Here is a 20264-nt window from a genome sequence, read left to right as displayed (position 1 = left end):
GTTTTTATCGGCCTGAGTTCCAAATTCCAGCAAGTTTGACAAAACTTGATATTGTCTTTTATATTTTTTGTTGATACTGTCTTGATATCAACTTTTTGAGTTTCCAAACTGACTATGTTATGATAGAGACATAAAGGGAGAGGGAAGCCTGCATGGTTGTGTGTTTCCTGTGAGCAGGTGTAAGGAAGAGTCTTCTCTAACCTTCTGTGTTTCGAACCATCTTTAGGCACTGAGTACAACAGAGATCAGAGCAAGCCATTGTGCCATCCTGATAAAGGTTTCGCTTCCCAAGCTGATTTAGCAGTTTCCGTCTGAGACTGAGGACCCAGAGATGAGAGGTTGAGAGTAGATACCAGTCTCTTCTTCTGTCATTTTCAGATTGCGTTTCTCGGTTTGGACCACAAAGAGGTGAAGTGAAACAACCATGGCCTGTTAGCCGGGTTAAGGGTACATTAGGGTGCCTATGAGAACACACTCTTGAAGAAAGTGACAGACGGAAAGGTGTTGGTGGTGACATCAGTACCAATTGACACATGGCAAAGCAGCATTACTGTAGCTCTGATGTGCATGGTAGGTGCATTAACACCTGTGCAGGACAAAGACAGACCTCTCTGTCACACACACACGCAATGCTCGAAAACACACACTGATCCTGAAATATGGCAAACCCAGTCTCCAAATATCTTGCGCTTCTTGCATAAATTACTCAAATCCCACAGAATACACAGAAGGAAAATCCATATCTAAACATTGTCTGCACTATGGACATTCTTACATACATCTTACGATTCACTACAATACAATAATAACCACAATGAAATCCTATATGATGAAGCAAAGTTTATTGGGCAAAGGTCATGTAAGGTCATATCGGGTCACCATGCTGTGATACTGAGGTCTGACCGAGGACTCAGACTCTGCATCAGATGCATTAGTAGTGGTCTCAGAGTAGGCCCCTGTGGAGAGAAAGCATTCTGTCTAAGACTTAGAAGGACTGATTTATTAAGTAACAGGCCTATGCTATGTACATAACATTCTGTGGTTGATGGTGATACTGAGAGCATGAGTGCTCTGTGAAGTCCCCTGCAGATAAGGGCAACTCCAGCGGATAATCTGAGTGCTTGAGACTGATTCAGCTTGGCAGTGATTCACGGCACTTGGAATGACCCTCCTAAACCACATGGTCCAGTATCATTGGTCTGCTATAACACATTGGCTCTGTCTAGTCAAATGATACGGTTATGGAAACTCGCCCGTGACCACTTCTTCTTTGGTCTCACTCTCAATGACCTCATCTGTCACTGTAACAAGAATTAGAGAACATCAATCAGTACTAACAGTCTTTAATGACGTTTTTTTAATCTAAGATAGAATTGATCAAGAAAGAGTGGCACTCTTCCTAAGAAAAATGACACAACACAGTGATGCATAGATAAGAAAGGTTAAATAGTTATTGTCTTGTTTCAATGGTGTGGATGTGTGACATCTATGATTTACCTAGTCATTAATTTACCCATATCCTCAGACTGCATTATGGCAGTTTGGGCAAATGCCAGATGGGCTGGTCCATCTTTAAGCCAGTGGGCCTGTCCACATTTTTTATTTATTTTACAGAATGATCATTATTTCGCCAGTAATGTGGGCCTTCAGGGGGGAAATGGGCCAATTGTAGGGCTCTCAAGGGGGGAAAACAATTTCTGGTCCCAGTCCTTCCCTGAAAGAGACTATAGATGCCAGGTGGGCTTCATACTGTTTTCTCACCAGTGTCAGTGTAGGAAGACTTTGTAAAAGACATACTCTCTGCAAATACCATGAAAGAGAGGTCAAAAACAGGTAACTATTTCATTTTTCAATGATATTGAATGATGCAAGACATTTACCGATTTGCTCAGAACTGACTATTTGATCTTTAACTAAACTCTTTCTTCATCACTGTAGTGAGCTCTGCCAGAAGTCCAGATTTGGAGGAGGAGGGGCTCCTGATGTGGGAAGAGGGGCCGGGGGAGATGGACATGTAGAGAGGGGAGGAGCCATAGGACTGGACGGGGAAGCTAGAAGGACAGCCAACTGGTTATTGCCTCACTGACACTGGTGGATGATGTGGATAATGTGAGGTCCTATCCATATCCTTATTAACCATTGACGATTGGAAATACAGTATTCATTCAATTGAATTGAATGAGAGCTCCGAGACCGCATTCATAAGGCAAAACTGATCATAGATCAGCACTCTAACCTAAGGTCATCCCAGTCCAGAAGTGTCCGGTAGGTGGTGATCTCAGCGTCCAGGGCCAGCTTGACATCCAGGAGCTCCTGGTAGCTGAGGATTTGCTTGTGCGGGTCCACCTTAGCCACCTCGATGGTCCCCTCCAGGCCCCTGATCTGGGTCTGGTACTCCGCCACGCCCCCACTGGACTGGGCATGAGCCTTGGCAAAGCTAAGCTCCAGGGACATGTTCTTCAGAGAGAAGGGAGGAGGATCTGTTAACTAACTAGCTAGCTCATGCTAGAACATATGTGGCATTGTTTATCTGGGACAACATAACCACCGTCACCCTTTTATCAAAAGTGTATCATTCAAAATAAAAGTGCCAGTCAATGCAACCCATTTCCCATAAGCAGAACCTCACTTAAAATTCATAAAGAAACACACAAAACAGCAAACTGATTTTGAGGTAAAAAGAAAACAATCCTGTTGGTGCCTTAGTCCCCTGTCTTTCTACTGGAAGGCACAAAACTGAGGTGAATGGATACATCACTATGATGTCTTCTGGGAAGCAGTATTGCTGTTTGTGCCTAAGCTCAGCAGTAGGGGAGTTTGGCAATGCGAGACACCATAGCAACCACTTCCTGTGTGACTGTTAGCACTGATTTATATCAAACTCTGATACTCATCAGCTGCATCACGGCACTGTCACAGCATCACTGACTTACAGAACCAGTCAAAAGTTTGGACACACCTACTCAATACAGGTGTATTTTCTACATTGTAGAATAATAATGAAGACATCAAAACTACACTGCTCCAAAAAATAAAGGGAACACTTAAACAACACAATGTAACTCCAAGTCAATCACACTTCTGTGAAATCAAACTGTCCACTTAGGAAGCAACACTGATTGACAATAAATTTCACATGCTGTTGTGCAAATGGAATAGACAACAGGTGGAAATTATAGGCAATTAGCAAGACACCCCCAATAAAGGAGTGGTTCTGCAGGTGGTGACCACAGACCACTTCTCAGTTCCTATGCTTCCTGGCTGATGTTTTGGTCACTTTTGAATGCTGGCGGTGCTTTCACTCTAGTGGTAGCATGAGACGGAGTCTACAACCCACACAAGTGGCTCAGGTAGTGCAGCTCATCCAGGATGGCACATCAATGCGAGCTGTGGCAAGAAGGTTTTCTGTGTCTGTCAGCGTAGTGTCCAGAGCATGGAGGCGCTACTAGGAGACAGGCCAGTACATCAGGTGACATGGAGGAGGCTGTAGGAGGGCAACAACCCAGCAGCAGGACCGCTACCTCAGCCTTTGTGCAAGGAGGAGCAGGAGGAGCACTGCCAGAGCCCTGCAAAATGACCTCCAGCAGGCCACAAATGTGCATGTGTCTGCTCAAACGGTCAGAAACAGACTCCATGAGGGTGGTATGAGGGCCCGACGTCCACAGGTAGGGGTTGTGCTTACAGCCCAACACCGTGCAGGACGTTTGGCATTTGCCAGAGAACACCAAGATTGGCAAATTCGCCACTGGAGCCCTGTGCTCTTCACAGATGAACGCAGGTTCACACTGAGCACATGTGACAGACGTGACAGAGTCTGGAGACGCCGTGGAGAACGTTCTGCTGCCTGCAACATCCTCCAGCATGACCGGTTTGGCGGTGGGTCAGTCATGGTGTGGGGTGGCATTTCTTTGGGGGGCCGCACAGCCCTCCATGTGCTCGCCAGAGGTAGCCTGACTGCCATTAGGTACCGAGATGATATCCTCAGACCCCTTGTGAGACCATATGCTGGTGCGGTTGGCCCTGGGTTCCTCCTAATGCAAGACAATGCTAGACCTCATGTGGCTGGAGTGTGTCAGCAGTTCCTGCAAGAGGAAGGCATTGATGCTATGGACTGGCCCGCCCGTTCCACAGACCTGAATCCAATTGAGCACATCTGGGACATCATGTCTTGCTCCATCCACCAACGCCATGTTGCACCACAGACTGTCCAGGAGTTGGCGGATGCTTTAGTCCAGGTCTGGGAGGAGATCCCTCAGGAGACCATCCGCCACCTCATCAGGAGCATGCCCAGGCGTTGTAGGGAGGTCATACAGGCACGTGGAGGCCACACACACTACTGAGCCTCATTTTGACTTGTTTTAAGGACATTTCATCAAAGTTGGATCAGCCTGTAGTGTGGTTTTCCACTTTAATTTTGAGTGTGACTCCAAATCCAGACCTCCATGGGTGGATAAATTGGATTTCCATGGATTATTTTTGTGTGATTTTGTTGTCAGCACATTCAACTATGTAAAGAAAGTAGTATTTAATAAGATTATTTCATTCATTCAGATCTAGGATGTGTTATTTTAGTGTTCCCTTTATTTTTTTGAGCAGTGTATGAAATAACACATATGGAATCATGTTGTAACCAAAAAAGTGTAACCTCTCTAGGGTCGGCGGGACGAAATCATCCCACCTACGTAACAGCCAGTGGAATCCTGTGGCGCGTTATTCAAATACCTTAGAAATGCTATTACTTCAATTTCTCAAACATATGACTATTTTACACCATTTTAAAGACAAGACTCTCGTTAATCTAACCACACTGTCCGATTTCAAAAAGGCTTTACAACGAAAGCAAAACATTAGATTATGTCAGCAGAGTACCCAGCCAGAAATAATCAGACACCCATTTTTCAAGCTAGCATATGTCACAAAAACCCAGAAGACAGCTAAATGCAGCACTAACCTTTGATGATCTTCATCAGATGACACACCTAGGACATTATGTTATACAATACATGCATGTTTTGTTCAATCAAGTTCATATTTATATCAAAAACCAGCTTTTTACATTAGCATGTGACGTTCAGAACTAGCAAACTTCCGGTGAATTTACAAAAAATTTACTAAATTACTCACGATAAACGTTCACAAAAAGCATAACAATTATTTTAAGAATTATAGATACAGAACTCCTCTATGCACTCGATATGTCCGATTTTAAAATAGCTTTTCGGTGAAAGCACATTTTGCAATATTCTCAGTAGATAGCCCGGCATCACAGGGCTAGCTATTTAGACACCCAGCAAGTTTAGCACTCACCAAAGTCAGATTTACTATAAGAAAAATGTTATTACCTTTGCTGTTCTTCGTCAGAATGCACTCCCAGGACTTCTACTTCAATAACAAATGTTGGTTTGGTCCCAAATAATCCATAGTTATATCCAAACAGCGGCGTTTTGTTCGTGCGTTCAAGACACTATCCGAAAGGGTAAAGAAGGGTGACGAGCACGGCGCATTTCGTGACAAAACATTTCTAAATATTCCATTACCGTACTTCGAAGCATGTCAACCGCTGTTTAAAATCCATTTTTATGCAATTTTTCTCGTAAAAAAGCGATAATATTCCGACCGGGAATCTGCGTTTAGGTAAAAAGAGGAAAGAAAATAAAGCACGGGATCGACTCGTGGACGCGCCTAAGCCCATTGTCCTCTGATCGGCCACTTACCAAAGGCGATAATGTGTTTCAGCCTGGGGCTGCCTCGATATCATTCAGCTTTTCCCGGGCTCTGAGAGCCTATGGGAGCCGTAGGAAGTGTCACGTTCCAGCAAAGATCCTCAGTCTTCAATAAACAGAGACAAGAAGAACAAGATCTTGTCAGAGAGGGCACTTCCTGTAAGGAATCTTCTCAGGTTTTTGCCTGCCATATGAGTTCTGTTATACTCACAGACACCATTCAAACAGTTTTAGAAACTTTAGGGTGTTTTCTATCCAAAGCCAATAATTATATGCATATTCTAGTTACTGGGCAGGAGTAGTAACCAGATTAAATCGGGTACGTTTTTTATCCGGCCGTTTCAATACTGCCCCCTACCCCCAACAGGTTAAACAAATCAAAATATATTTAAGATTTTACAAAGTAGCCACCCTTTGCCTTGATGCCAGCTTTGCACACTCTTGGCATTCTCTCAACCAGCTTCATGGGGTAGTCACCTGGAATGCATTTCAATTAATAAGTATTCCTTGTGGAATTTCTTTCCTTCTTAATGCGTTTGAGCCAATCAGTTGTGTTGTGACAAGGTAGGGGTGGTAAACAGAAGATAGCCCTATTTGGTAAAACACCAAGTCCATATTACGGCAAGAACTGCTCAAATAAGCAAAGAGAAATGACAGTTCATCATTACTTTAAGACATGAAAGTCAGTCAATCTGGAAAATTTCAAGAACTATGAAAGTTTCTTCAAGTGCAGTTGCAAAAACCATCAAATGCTATGATGAAACTGGCTCTCATGAGGACCGCCACAGGAAAGGAAGACCCAGAGTTACCTCTGCTGCAGAAGATAAATTCATTACCAGCCTCAGAAATTGCAGCCCAAATACATGCTTCATAGTTCAAGTAACAGACACATCAGTATGTGTGCTGCAAAGAAACCACTACTAAAGGACACCAATAATAAGAAGAGACTTGCTTGGGCCAAGGAACATGAGCAATGGGCATTAGACCGGTAGAAATCTGTCCTTTGGTCTGATGAGTCCAAAATTGAGATTTTTGGTTCCAACCGCCATGTCGTTGTGAAACGCAGAGTATGTGAATGGATGATCTCCGCATGTGTGGTTCCCACCGTGAAGCATGGAGGAGGAGGTGTGATGGTATGGGGGTGCTTTGCTGGTGACATTGTCAGTGATTTATTTAGAATTCAAGGCACACTTAACCAGCATGGCTACCACAGCATTCTGCAGCGATACGCCATACCATCTGGTTTGCGCTTAGTGGGACTATCATTTGTTTTTCAACAGGACAATGACCCAACACACCTCCAGGCTGTGTAAGGACTATTTGACCAAGAAGGAGCGTGATGGAACGCAGCATCAGATGACCTGGCCTCCAAAGTCACCCGACCTCAACCCAATTGAGATGGTTTGGGATGAGTTGGATTCATGACCGTTGGAAAAGCCTTTCAGGTGAAGCTGGTTGAGAGAATTCCAAGAGTGTGCAAAGCTGTCATCAAGGCAAATGGTGGCTACTTTGAAGAATCTAAAATCTAAGCAAATATTTTGATTTGTTTAACACTCTTTTGGTTACTACAGGATTCCATATGTGTTATTCCATAGTTTTGATGTCTTCACTATTATTCTACGATGTAAAAAATAAAGAAAAACCCTTTAATGAGTAGATGTGTCCAAACTTTCGACTGGTACTGTACATGCATGGTTTCATTTCACTATGACTATAGATATCTCTCTAAGGCCAGTGAAGAGTTCTATTCACATACGATATGGTATTGGTACAATAGATTGAAATGGTGTAATCACAAACACACACACACAGTGTGTTAGACCCAACTCACCATGTTGACCAGACTCTGCAGCTCCAGACTGAGGGCCTGCAGTTTACATTTACATTTTAGTCATTTAGCAGACGCTCTTATCCAGAGCGACTTACAGTAGTGAATGCATACATTTCATACATTATTTTCTGTGCTGGCCCCCCGTGGAAATCGAACCCACAACCCTGGCGTTGCAAACACCATGCTCTACCAACTGAGCTGCAGTTCTTTCCTAGAGGCAGAGATCTCTGCCTTGGAGGTGGTGAGGGCCTCAGAGCTGGTGGCATTGGCAGCCTGGACCTCATCCAACAGCAGGCAGAGACAGAGCAGCACAGGACCATGAGCTACTGTCTCATACACACTTTGATAACATCATTCAGTGTATTCTTTACATGAGCTGCAGGATTCTTGATGTGAGTCACTTTCAGAGTGAAAGATGCATGTAGATGTTTGCATGAGAGAGGCGGAGTGAGTGTCTTGTGTGTAAGTATGCATGTATGTACATCTATATCTGTCTGCATGTCAGTTCTTTTAATAAAACATCAATCCAACAACAAAATGTCCGGCAGTTGTTTGTTTCTTCCCCTGCTTTAGGAAGTTGGGTTCCCTGACTCTTTTGTCTGCACCAAAGACACCGCTAACTGGGGGTTAACCCACAGCAAACTGCTCTGCAGCTTGATGAGTTTCACTCAAAACAGGAGGAGAGTAACGGTTGGCTGGTCACCACACCATCACACCATCACACCATCACACCATTTTCCGTCCCAAAGGGCACCCTATTCCCTATAGGTTCTAGTGTTATATTGGGGACACAAGCTTGTGGTGTCTGTGACAGTTTCAGCTCTAAGAAGATCAACAGATCAAGCCAAAGTGTTCCTCCCCCTTGTTCCTGCAGGCCAAAATGTAATGCCCTTTGAGTAGCTTATAGGCCTTTTCTGAGTGAAAAGACAACAGTGTAACTAGTTGTTCAGTAACTAGTTGTTCAGTAACTAGTTGTTCTGAGTGATCTGCTTTTCAGACTTTGCGCTAGTTATTTCATTACATAGATTTCATGGGATTTATATTTTGTGTCGCTCCCCAAAAACATAGCATCCTCATGTCCAAATATTTTCTAAGTAGGTTTATCTCATTCCCCATGAGACATCCAGCCATATCTACTGACCCCTATTGGGCAGAGAGTGTATTGTACATTCACAGCAAACAATTAGTGTCTTTAAAATAAGTAGCAAATATAATTCATATTGTTTAGAAATCTAAATGGTATTATAAGAATAAAATGTAATATTTACATTTAGTTGGCCTAATGCTGTCAATTTGCATTTTGAGTAAGCTGTACCTTGATTTTGTAGTAGGCATCTGCCTTCTCTCTGTGCTGCTGTACTGATTTCTCATACTCCACTCTTATCTTGTTGAGGGCAGAAGCGATGTCAAAGGACTTGACTGGGTCCACCTCAATCATAGATAGTGATGTGTCAGTGGACGAGGTGCCCAGTTCGGACTGAATACTGAACAGCTCCTGTAAAACCATCCGTCAGCATATACCACTCATTACAGTTCACATGACAACACTCGTACAATCTGGTACAGTCTCATACAGTTGTATGTAGTTTAATAGAATACAATATAATTACTTTACTTTTCACAGAGGGAACTTCAGTGTCCTCTCTGAAGTTTGCCTTGCTCACCATCTCACAATGAATGTAGAGATGCACACATCTACACACAAGCATCGCATGCACTCATACAGTGTTGTGCTCTGTGATGTATTCTAGGCTATTACCTCATCCTGAGTCTTGGTGATAAAGTCCAGCTCATCTTTAAGGCTAGTGTTTGGCATCTAGTTCAATGCGGAGAACGTGGGCCATGTCAATGTCCTACAGGATGGAGAGCTATAGTCATAGCGATTTGTTGTCTAACTGAACAGGAAATTATATTGAATGAAATCTGATATTTATAAGCATAGATTCTGCAGTACCCTCCTCATATCCGCAATATCTGATTCCAGCTGATACCTCTTGCCTTGTTCAAAATCATACCTGCATGACAAAAGGTGACAGGAAATCATAATCGCCTCTTCACAATGTTTAGCAGACAATGAATAGCTAGCATGTAAAAATAAATCACATTGGATGCGTCACTATGGGCCCTGATCAACAGTAGTGTACTATAAAGGGAATAGGGTGCCATTTGGGAGCATACATGCACTTCTCCCAATGAGAAGGCATGCAGTGAGACTTACTTGGCCTTCATCTCATGGGCGGTTCCCCGGATGCAGTCCAGCTCCATCTCAAGCTTGACCGTGTCCAGGGTGAGGCTCTCCAGTTTACCGAGGTTCTCTATCAGCTGGGTCTCGTACTCAGCCGTGGTGGTGGTGGCTCCGGTGGACTCGTTGGTCATATCTGCCAGCCTGAGCCTCCAGGACTACATTCTCCTGCTGCAGCTGCCTCACTTTGGCCATGTAGCCTGAGAAGCGCTCGTTGAGCCCAGAGAGGATGTTTCTCTGCAGCCCGCGAGAGGCCAGGGGCCTGCAAGGGCCCCGCAGCAAAAGATGCTCCCGCTGCATCCAGAAATGCACCCGCCCCCAGCCCCCCTACTGCCATGGTGCTTCACATAGAGAAGGCAGCACTGCCACCTCCATCACCCATACCCAAGCCCATCCCAGTAGCCTCCTCCACCCTCAATACCTACTTCTGCTCCACCCCCATCCCCATCCTAGCCCCGTAGCCTACTCCACCCCCCATTCCCATCCCAGCCCCGTATCCTCCTCCACCCTCAAGACCTAGTCCTGTATCCCCTATCCCCATGCCTCCACTTAACCCCAACCGTGCTCCTGTCCCCAGCCAGCTCCAGAGCGGAGAACCAGGGCCAACCCTCCCCCACCACCCCCACCAAGGCCTCCAGAGAAGCCCGAAGCCCCCATGATAACCTCCTTCCCCGGACAGCGTGGAGGACCCCATAGAGAGAGCCATTGGCATGGTCTTCAGATAATGATAGGCTCGGTGGATGGTACAGCTGAAGCTGCAAAAGTGAGCTATGGATGAATATCCAGGATTTATATATAAAGCTCGTGAGGCAAGCCCCACCCAGCCTAGCCCAGTGGTGTATATATCCCCAGGTGAAATCTAAATTGTGGAATGTCCAGGTTTTATAGAAGTCTTTACAGTCACCTAAGGACTACTGAATAAAGATGGGTTAGGCTTTTGCATTGCATGCATTGCTCTAGCATTCCAATTACTTTGATGGTTGTACCTCTGACACAGTACGTGCTATAGGGCTATTCCACGCCAGCTTAGCCCAAAAATATTTTTGGTATCCCAGATCGTTCTGGCAATTCTCACATAGAAACTTCATTGAGAGGAAGGATGTTTGACATGCTTTTTACATTTGCTTGACAAACCATTTTTGAGAGAATCGTGTTAAAAGTGGCCACATTAGGCCCTTTTTAGACCTATACATGCCTCCTGTAAAACCCTATGACCTGTGAACCGTACAGGATACAGACAACATCTTGATGTCATTATACTCCTTATAATGTGCTCGAACATATGGAGTAGGTCTACATTCTGAAATAAAAAAATTCACATTCATTTATTCAACATTAAAAATATTGATATCTCAAAAGTAGTACCCTTTTAGATTATGCTCATTTTAAGACATTATTTGGAACAATATACGGTAATACTTTGACACCAAGTGTCATAAGTTATAACACGGTCATAACCATGTCATAATATGTCATGACAGCTGACATAACCTGTCAAAATATGGTCATAACCCTGTCATGATACAGACATGTACAAAACATTAGGAACACCTGCTCTTTACATGGCATTGACTGACCAGGTGAGTCCAGGTGAAAGCTACAATCCCTTATTGTACAGTATATGAAGGGGAGGAGACAGGTTAAAAAAATATTTTTTATCTTTGAGACAATTGAGACATGGATTGTGTGTGTGTGCCACTCAGAGGGTGAATGGGCAAGACAAAAAAATGTAAGTTACTTTGAACAGGGTATGGTAGTAGGTGCCAGGTGCACCGGTTTGAGTGTGTCAAGAAATGCAATGCTGCTTTCTTGCTCAACAGTTTCCCGTGTGTATCAAGATTGGTCCACCACCCAAAGGACATCCAGCCAACTTGACACAACTGTGGGACGCATTGGACTCAACATGGGCCAGCATCCCTGTGGAACGCTTTCGACGCCTTGTAGAGTCCATGCCCCAACGAATTGAGTCTGTTCTGAGGGCAAAAGGGGTTACAACAAAATATTAGGAAGCTGTTCCTAATGTTTTGTACAGTCAGTGTAGCGCTTATACTCCATAAATATTTGTTTGCATTCGCTAAGGTCCAACCTCTGATCTTTCCAATAATTATTTGATATGCTAAAACAGGATAGATGGTAAGAAAATTACAAAAACATGCCAAATCATACTATGTAAACATTTCCCTCACTAACTTCCCTCAAGATATGTTTTAATGTTATGCTATGCTGCGATTCCTAACATGTACCATTAGCCATGACTCTATTCATGGAGCTCAGAATTACACCATCTGAATACATAGATGTTGCATCATACCTTAGCTACATGTACAAAGAAATAGATGAAAAAGAATGTACTGTCTTGAGAAGAGACAATAACTCATGAGTTGGTGTCATGGAAAAAATTACACATCACCATCAGACAGATATAGATGCCTGCAAAGCTTCAGGCATCCCCCTTATTCAGAAGGCCTCCTTTTTAGACAGTGAGTCAAGGACTTGAAAGTACTTGCATAGTGCAGTGAGGAAAACCTACTACTACATACAAAACTTCAGCTACTAGATAGGACTCCATGGGTATGATAGATATGGGACAGAATAGAGAAGCAAAGGGACAGAGACATTCAAGGTTCTTCTCCCAGTGAGCCTGACCATAGGAGGCTCTGTCGATTAGCCCCCAACCCTTAATCTCCCACAATCCTCTCCTAAACCTAATGACTACAAAAGCTGCTGGATCAGCGAGATGATACGATTCTTGTAGGAGGTTCTGAACTTCCGGTGAACTGTGATATTCTCAAGTGCACTTTTTATTCCAAACCGCCTACTCCTGCAGTGGGGTAGAATAAATTAGGAATGGGCCAAAACATTCTCCACTGTGACAGTCCCTAGATTTGGGCCATTTCCACCTTCTTGTCATGCGCTTCAACCTCCATTTTGTGTCTTGTCGTGTGAGGCAAAGGGTTCATTCATCTGACTCGTATCTGGAAATTAAATATTGGAAATGTTAGCGACAAAAGTTGTTAGACAGGAACTGCAAACATAATCATCATTCAGCAGAAGATGAATTAGTCAATCTGTCTGTCTATCATTCATGATCATTTCTTATGATAATCAACTGACTTACTTTGAAAGGCGTTTCCTGATGTCCTTGATCTGCTCGTTCTTCTTGGTGAGAATCTCCTTCATGTTGCGGTAGGCAGACGTCTGCTGGAACTTCCTATCCAGCTCCTACACACACACAAACACACAACAGGGTTGCATGATAACCTCTTATTGGCAAATATAGCTGATATAATTGGGTCCATAGCTCTTGAGCCAAATGCTCACTTCAGACACTTCACCCAAGTTCACCCAACCTTGCATTGTATGCCATCAATGCATGATTTCTGTGAAAGGCACCAGGTACCAGTATGGGGTGGAGGAACGTACCTTCTCTGCTAGGGCCAGCTGTTCTTGTACCCTGAGCAGGTCGTGTTTGGCAGAGACCAGGTTGTCCTGCAGGTCTCTCTGGGAGGCAGCGTTGACACTCAGGGACTTCTGGTAGTCCTCCTGCAGCGCTGCCACCGTATCCTCAAGACTAGTGATCTCCTGAGAACGGGTGGCCATCTTGGGGAAAGAAACAAAGCACTTCAGTGGGTGGACTTTTAGGCTACGTCCCAAATGGACCCTTTTCCCTATACAGTGTACTACTTTTGACCAGAGCCCTATGTGAATAGGGAGCCATTTGGGATGCACACTTAGATGGACATGTATTCAACACAAAAAGCATAGTGTCAGATTGATACATACCAGTTGATTTCCATGAAAGCAAACAAAATAATAGTAATTGTTAAGAAAAAAGAACGACTAAAGGTTCAACACATCATAAACACAAGGCCAGCATGGGGTCAACTTATTTAAAAGGAAAAAATACTACAATGCACAAATCAAAACAGGAAGGAAACAGGAAATATTACTGAGTGAAAAGTCAACTGCAACAGTCATCTTATGTTCCTTTGGCCCATTTTGTTATATTTATATTGTTAACCCTTACAGTGCTAAAGTACCTTCTGTTCCCCCTGGACCTTCTGCAGGTTTTTGAGAGCCCTCTCTGCCTTCGTCTTCTCATCCAACGCACCCATGGCCTGAAACACAATCAGTATACCGCAAGCTACTTCATAAAAGTGATTCCAACATTGATCATTCAATTAGCAAGGTCAGGTGTAGGTTAGGTGGAAACATGAGCACAAAATATGATGTCAAAAGTTACAAGAAGTAGAGTGCATTTAAGTAAGAATATCCTAAATCAGAAACACACATCGTGGATTTAAATACCTGTGTTTCCAAAGTTCGGAGCCTGCCCTTGAGCTTATCCTTTTCCTCTTGTAGCCTGGATATCTCCTGATGAAAAACCAATGTAATGTAACAGTTACGCATGAGTCACATACAATGACCTGGTGTTAATTCTGCTAACTCTATATTACCACAGGAGAGTTGAGTTCTTTACCTTGTTGAGAAGTTCAGATACCCCACCTTCATTCAGCGGTGATAACTTGGGCTTGCTAATTTGCTGGTTAGTCTGGGTAAGAAAGCAAGGCAAGTTTTCAAGTTTCAAATGACATTTTCACGCGCATAAGTACAGTGAAATGCCTTTCTTGCAAGCTCTTTCCCAACAATGCAGTACTCAATATCAGTAGTACTATAAAATGAAGTGAAATAGAGCACCTCCTTTCACATCAATGAATGGCATCTATTCATGATTCCAGCCGTCAACGACCTTGATAACATGACTTAAAAACAAAGTGAAACACACAAGTTGTTGTCGGTGTATTGTTGTTCGGCCTCAAGTGAAAACCACACCTCGACAAGCCTGAAGTGAGGACTTCATAGAAATGTTTTGCATGGGGTGGGTGTGAAATGCTAGAAGAGATGATCCAATCAGAGGGCTGATGACCACGTTGTTATTTTTCTATGGTCACATCGTGTGGTCTGCCGTTTCCAATTGCGATACGATTCAAGTGCTGCGTATTTCATGTAAGTGCGATAACTCAGCTTAACCAGTATGAATAAACATGTCATACATTCAAGCTTATTTTCGATGGGTGATTTAAGCTGTCAATGACTTTGATGACGATGATTTAAAACATTGACTTATAAACTAAGTGAAACGTTATGGGTTGTTGTTGATGAATTGTTGTTCAGACTCAAGTGAAAACCCACACCTCGACAAGCCCGAAGTCTGGATTTCATAGAAATGTGTTGCATGGGTATGAAGTGCTAGAAATGTGTTGCATGGGGAGGGTGTGAAGTGCTAGAAGAGATGATCCTATCAGAGGGCTGGTGACTAAAAATAGTTGATTTTCTATGGTCACATTGTGTGGTCTGCCGTTTCCAATTGTGATACGATTCAAGTGCAGTGTATTTAATGTAAGTGCAATAATTCATCTTAACAAGTATGAATAAACGTCATAAATGTATTCTTTTTTGTATATATATATAAAGGGCAAATGGTTGCATAAAAGTCTAGGTGGTTGGGCTTTAGTTAACAGTCACCTTATTTGGGTTTTTAAATTCAGTCTTCTCAAACTCAGCCACTTGCTCTAACAACTCTCTGTAGAGAAGGAAAACAAAAAAAGGGGAGAGATAACATGTAAATTAGACAATTAGCACATTTATAGCTTCCTTTTGTTGTCATTAAGCAGATGGTCTTATCCAGAGCGACTTACAGTAGAGAGTACATACATTTTCTATACTGGTCCTTAATGGGAATTGAACCCACAACCCCGGCATTGCAAACGCCATGCTCTACCAACTGAGCCACACGGGACCCCATGTGGAACACAAACAAAGCAGAGTGTTTGATACCATACAGTGAGTGTCAGTGTACTGACTCGTTGGCCTATAACAGCTCCATGTTTCTTTATGAAAGAGATGTATAACATATTGCAAAACATTTGACGTCAAGTATAGGGGAGCAGCCAACTGACAGTTCCATATCTTTAAGAAAAATAAAACACACTTGTTGTCCTCCTGAAGACAGTTTAACACTAAATGTTTGTGGTGAACAAAGCACCGCTCTACACACTTACTGCATATGTGGTTTGATAAAAAGCTGCAGAACGCACGTAGATCTGTGGCTACTAGGGGCGTATTCCCTGCTTCTGACACCCTACTAACAGCCACACAGGATTGAGGCCTACGGAACACTTTCAAGGGCTTGGTTATCTTATCACATGAATGTAGGCGTACTACAAAAACAATCTACAAAAACACAGGGCTTGTTTTCTTTTTTAAGGTTATGTTTTTGTTTGACTGGTGTCAATAATAAAGGTGAAATGGAGTTGAAGCGCCCTCACACTTATGCCCCCCCCCCCTTTTACACCGCTGCTACTCTCTGTTGTTATCATCTACGCATAGTCACTTTAATAACTCTACCTACATGTACATAATACCTCAACTAACCGGTTGACTCTGTACCGGTACCCCCCTGTATATAGTCTCGCTATTGTTATTTTACTGCTGCTCTTTAATTACTTGTTACTCTTATTTATTATTCTTATCCGTATTTTTTTTAAACTGCATTGTTGGTTAGGTGCTCGTAAGTAAGCATTTCACTGTAAGGTCTACTACACCTGTTGTATTCGGCGCATGTGACTAATACAATTTGATTTGATATTCACAGCCACAGTACAGGAAAATCAAAGTCTTGTCTGTAAAGTACAAAAATGTCCTCTCTCTGTCAATTTGCCATGTAACCACAGCATTCTACCGTGCTGATGGACTGCCAACTTTTTAATATCAAAAAGTTGGGACTGTAAAAAGGAATGGCTTTCCCCCTCCATCTCTAAAAGACACATTAACACAGTCCATGGGCCTGGAATTGTACTCCACATCACAGAGTCATGCTAGAACTTTCAAGGTGTCATGTTCCTGTGCCCCAGTAACAAGTTCAGATCCATCCGGAGAGTGAGTGTGAGGGAAAACTCCTTAGTCTCATCCTCCCATCTGATCTTACTGCTGGGGGAAAGAGGGAGTGGGGTTTAGATTTCGGAAGGGAACAATTGAGATGAATTGCGCGACCAGCTAGTTGCCAACGTTTCACCGCTGACCCGGCTGACTTTGGCCACGCTGCATTGTTCCCTGTTACATCTTTAGCACCTCTGGTCTGAGGCACCATGATGAATGATCCTGTGGTAAATTCAGCGTGATGAAAGGGAATGCGCTAATACGTTTTTTGGCACAGTGTCAGTATGCCCTCGAGGGGCAAAGTAAAAATGTGACAACCCCTCCCCATGAGATATAGCTGTTTTTAACGGTAGAGAACATTCCCACATCCTTCTGTGTCCAGGCTTGTTATTAAGCATTCCTGTAAGACATTCTTGGCAGCCATGCTTAGTAACCCTGGATGCAACAGAGACCTCTCATTGGCAGTTTTTTTCTACACATTTTGCTTTGTCTCCACTTAGCCTAGGTTATTTACATTTTCTTAATGGCATTCATTTGGACAAAATTAGCTGCCAAAATAAAGAAAATGTACATGTTAACTTTCAAAACATTCACTACACTGCATGTGGAGAAAAGCAAACTTCCTGACAATATACGCCAGGCAAGGCAGGCGACAACAACCCAAACAAACCTTACCTAGGTATCGTATCATGTGAACTACTCCACCCACACAGGTCACACAAGCTGTGGTTGCATCTGGCCACATATCAGTGACAGTAGGAAACCACAGAAATGGAAAAGCAGGGTACCATTCGCATACGAATGAGTGGCTCAGCAATGACCTCAGTGCCTTACTTATAGGGCGTACATGAAAAACACTGAAGGAAGTGGCTTCTGCTTTGAGTATGGGGGTGCTCACTGCTCAAACTCTTGTGTACATAATAAGTGACTCTACTGACAGGCTACACACACACACACAGAGGCATGTTGGGGTTAAAAGGCTGCTTCCCACCTGAGTTTCACCCGCTTGTTAACCCTTAAACTCCCATAAACCTTCACACACTGCCTAATTCTCAGTACTACCTACCTACTGCTATCATGTACTTCCATCTGTTTGAAATTTCAAAGTAGGCCTCAGCCTGCCCTCACAGCCACCCCTCATCCCCACAGTCCACCTCCAAGCCATCCCACCCATCCTCACAGCCCCCTTCCCAGCCACTCCACAGCCCACCTGTTCTCCAGCTCCGAGATGTCAGTCTGCAGACGGAGGTAGAACTTCTCGGCCTGAGAGAAGAGCTGCCTGAGCAGCAGCACATTGGTGTGGGCCGTGTTGATGAGCTCCGTCTCCACCTCTCCTCGCACCACTAGCTGCAGCCCGTCCAGCATGTCCCGCACCTCGTCCACCGTAAAGGTCTCGTCCACTAGCCTAGAATATAATAACTTGTTTTCCCAATAACATACACACAAATACCATAAAAAGCAGTCCTAAAAAGATGGACTTGCATTCCTCTGACCAACATTGGTGGCTAGCTGTGATAAACAATACTCAAATTTTGTGACACAACACCTGCTGTCTTTGAGGTCCTCAAAGCAGGAGTCAATGGTCTTGAGTCTGATGGCCCTCTTGGAGCGTGCAAAGCGCATGTAGTTGATCGCCTCATTCTGATGGTGTTCATTGAAACCAAACTCAGCCTTCAAGGAGAGACAAGGAGGAACAGGGATGGATGTCAGTGAATATGCAGGTAAGTCATGTTAGCTAGAAGACTCTCTAATCAGTGGCAGTGGCCCTCTTGATTGATTAACTATAGACTAGTTCCTTAACGTTAGCTAACTGCCTAGTTATTGTCTCAAGCACAACATTGAATAAGGCAATGGAGGGGTCCTGCTATTCAATAAATGTACAGTACTGCAAGGTTATCTGGCTGCAGTCACTAAGCTATGATATGGATGGCTAGCTAACCAGTACAGAGTGCTGCGTTGTCATGGAAACATCATACCATTTAACTTCTAACTAGGCAGCTAGCGAGCCTAGTTGTTGGCTAGCTAGTTAACGTTAACGATTTGATTTCGTATTCAGCATTTCGCTAGCTACTAAACTAGCTAACTATCCGTGCAGTAGACCGCATCGATTGCAGTGGTTAGTGAAGTACTAGACGCAAGGCAAAGCTACATCCCTTGCTAAATCCACATCAGCAAACCGTCCATATCGTAACTTAGCCAAAGATACTGGGCTCGTTTAAGTGGTAAGACGAAATCAACCGACTGCAGACGAGAGTTGATGAGTGAAGTCGGGGTAGGTGTATATGCGACAGCCGAAAGTCGGACACTGATGTGGTTTTCCAATAGCAAGGCTCAGTGCAACATGGCAGTGTTGCCATTGTTTATAAAAGTTGTTTTATTAACACACTTTGAAAGGCGGTGACCATTGACAAAAGTGATCCGCTCGAACGCACCCACTAGTAACCGCTCCTTGTTCTATGTGGCTAACGTTACACGTTACTAGTAACGTTACCTTACAGTGGCTACTATAACGAGCTAGCAAGCTTCCTGCTAACATTTGGCTAATGTTACTTACCATTGTTGCCAGCAAACACCCGACTCCTTAACTGCTAAATTGTAAGTTAACTGACTAGGCCACAATGCACAAACAGGTACAGTACGATTTATATGTAACGTTATTTATTTATAGTGATATCTGAGAAGATAATCTAATAACGTTATCAGCGAGCTCCGCTATTCAGTGCAGAGTGGAGATTATTGGATACCGAATAGAGTAATTGCTTTGGTAACCATGGGGACCTTCTTCTTCTTCTTCTTCTTCTTCTTCTTCTTCTGTGGTGTTTATCGGCGGTTGGCATCCAACGTTATGGTGCATTACCGCCACCTACTGTACTGGAGTGTGAGCCAGAGACAGAGAATCTAAATCCTACCTGCCAGCCCTGTTTCTCTTAAAAAAGATAACAAAATATTTGAGACTGTATCTAATGACGTTCTACTCAGTATACTCTTTAAACGAATTTCCTGTAGCCCCTTCTCCCTCATACTGGATCTCAGCCTCTCTTTTTCCCTCTCATACTGCCCACACTGTATCAGTCCATGCTCCACTGTCTCTGTTTCCTGGCAATAATCACACTTTCCTGTTGGATGGTATCCTATCACATTTAAAGTCTTATTATTCAACCGGCTGTGTCCCACCCTTAATCTTGTAAAAAGAACCTCCTCTTTTCTGTCTCTTCCTGCCGTCCTTCCCTCCCCGACTTTCCTCTATACTTGAAATAAATACCTGCCCTTAGTATCTCTATTCCACTGCTTCCGCCATCGCTGCACCATCACTGTCCATATCAGGCATTTTGCCTCAGCCTTGCTCATTGAAACTACAACATCAACATCCCCACTACTAAGTACTTGTTTTGCCAGTACATCAAATGCCTCGTTCCCCTCCACCCCCACATGGGCTAGGACCCAAGAAAATCTTGTCTGTATACCCATCTGTCTAACCCTGCCATGGGTTTGTAGTATGTCATAAAGCAGGTCTTGTCTGCTATGTGAG

At 43.6% G+C, this 20264-nt stretch overlaps 1 protein-coding gene and 1 pseudogene across 2 annotated transcripts; both read right to left on the bottom strand.

Moving 5' to 3' along the window:
* Nucleotides 1-1909: 1909 nt before the first annotated feature.
* On the bottom strand, nucleotides 1910-10190 carry LOC106590068 (thread biopolymer filament subunit gamma-like; annotated as a pseudogene).
* A 907-nt stretch (nucleotides 10191-11097) lies between these two features.
* On the bottom strand, nucleotides 11098-19542 carry LOC106590188 (leucine zipper transcription factor-like protein 1). Of its 2 annotated transcripts, none has more exons than XM_014180921.2 (10): nucleotides 19290-19542; nucleotides 18282-18406; nucleotides 17946-18140; nucleotides 15323-15380; nucleotides 14277-14348; nucleotides 14105-14170; nucleotides 13837-13914; nucleotides 13220-13396; nucleotides 12915-13018; nucleotides 11098-12771 (listed from the first exon to the last, which is right to left on the bottom strand). In XM_014180921.2, exons 1-10 carry the CDS (start codon nucleotides 19290-19292, stop codon nucleotides 12753-12755), a joined length of 897 nt encoding a protein of 298 aa, XP_014036396.1. In that variant the 5' UTR covers nucleotides 19293-19542; the 3' UTR covers nucleotides 11098-12752. The 2 variants fall into 2 exon arrangements, with proteins under 2 accessions (XP_014036396.1, XP_014036397.1); XM_014180922.2 differs by having other exon boundaries at nucleotides 13220-13378.
* Nucleotides 19543-20264: the final 722 nt, after the last annotated feature.

This window comes from Salmo salar, chromosome ssa29 (genome assembly GCF_905237065.1).
Source record: "Salmo salar chromosome ssa29, Ssal_v3.1, whole genome shotgun sequence".
NCBI classification, from domain to species: domain Eukaryota; kingdom Metazoa; phylum Chordata; class Actinopteri; order Salmoniformes; family Salmonidae; genus Salmo; species Salmo salar.
The sequence above is the reverse complement of the archived record's forward strand: the minus strand, read 5'-3'. Positions and strand labels throughout refer to the sequence as shown.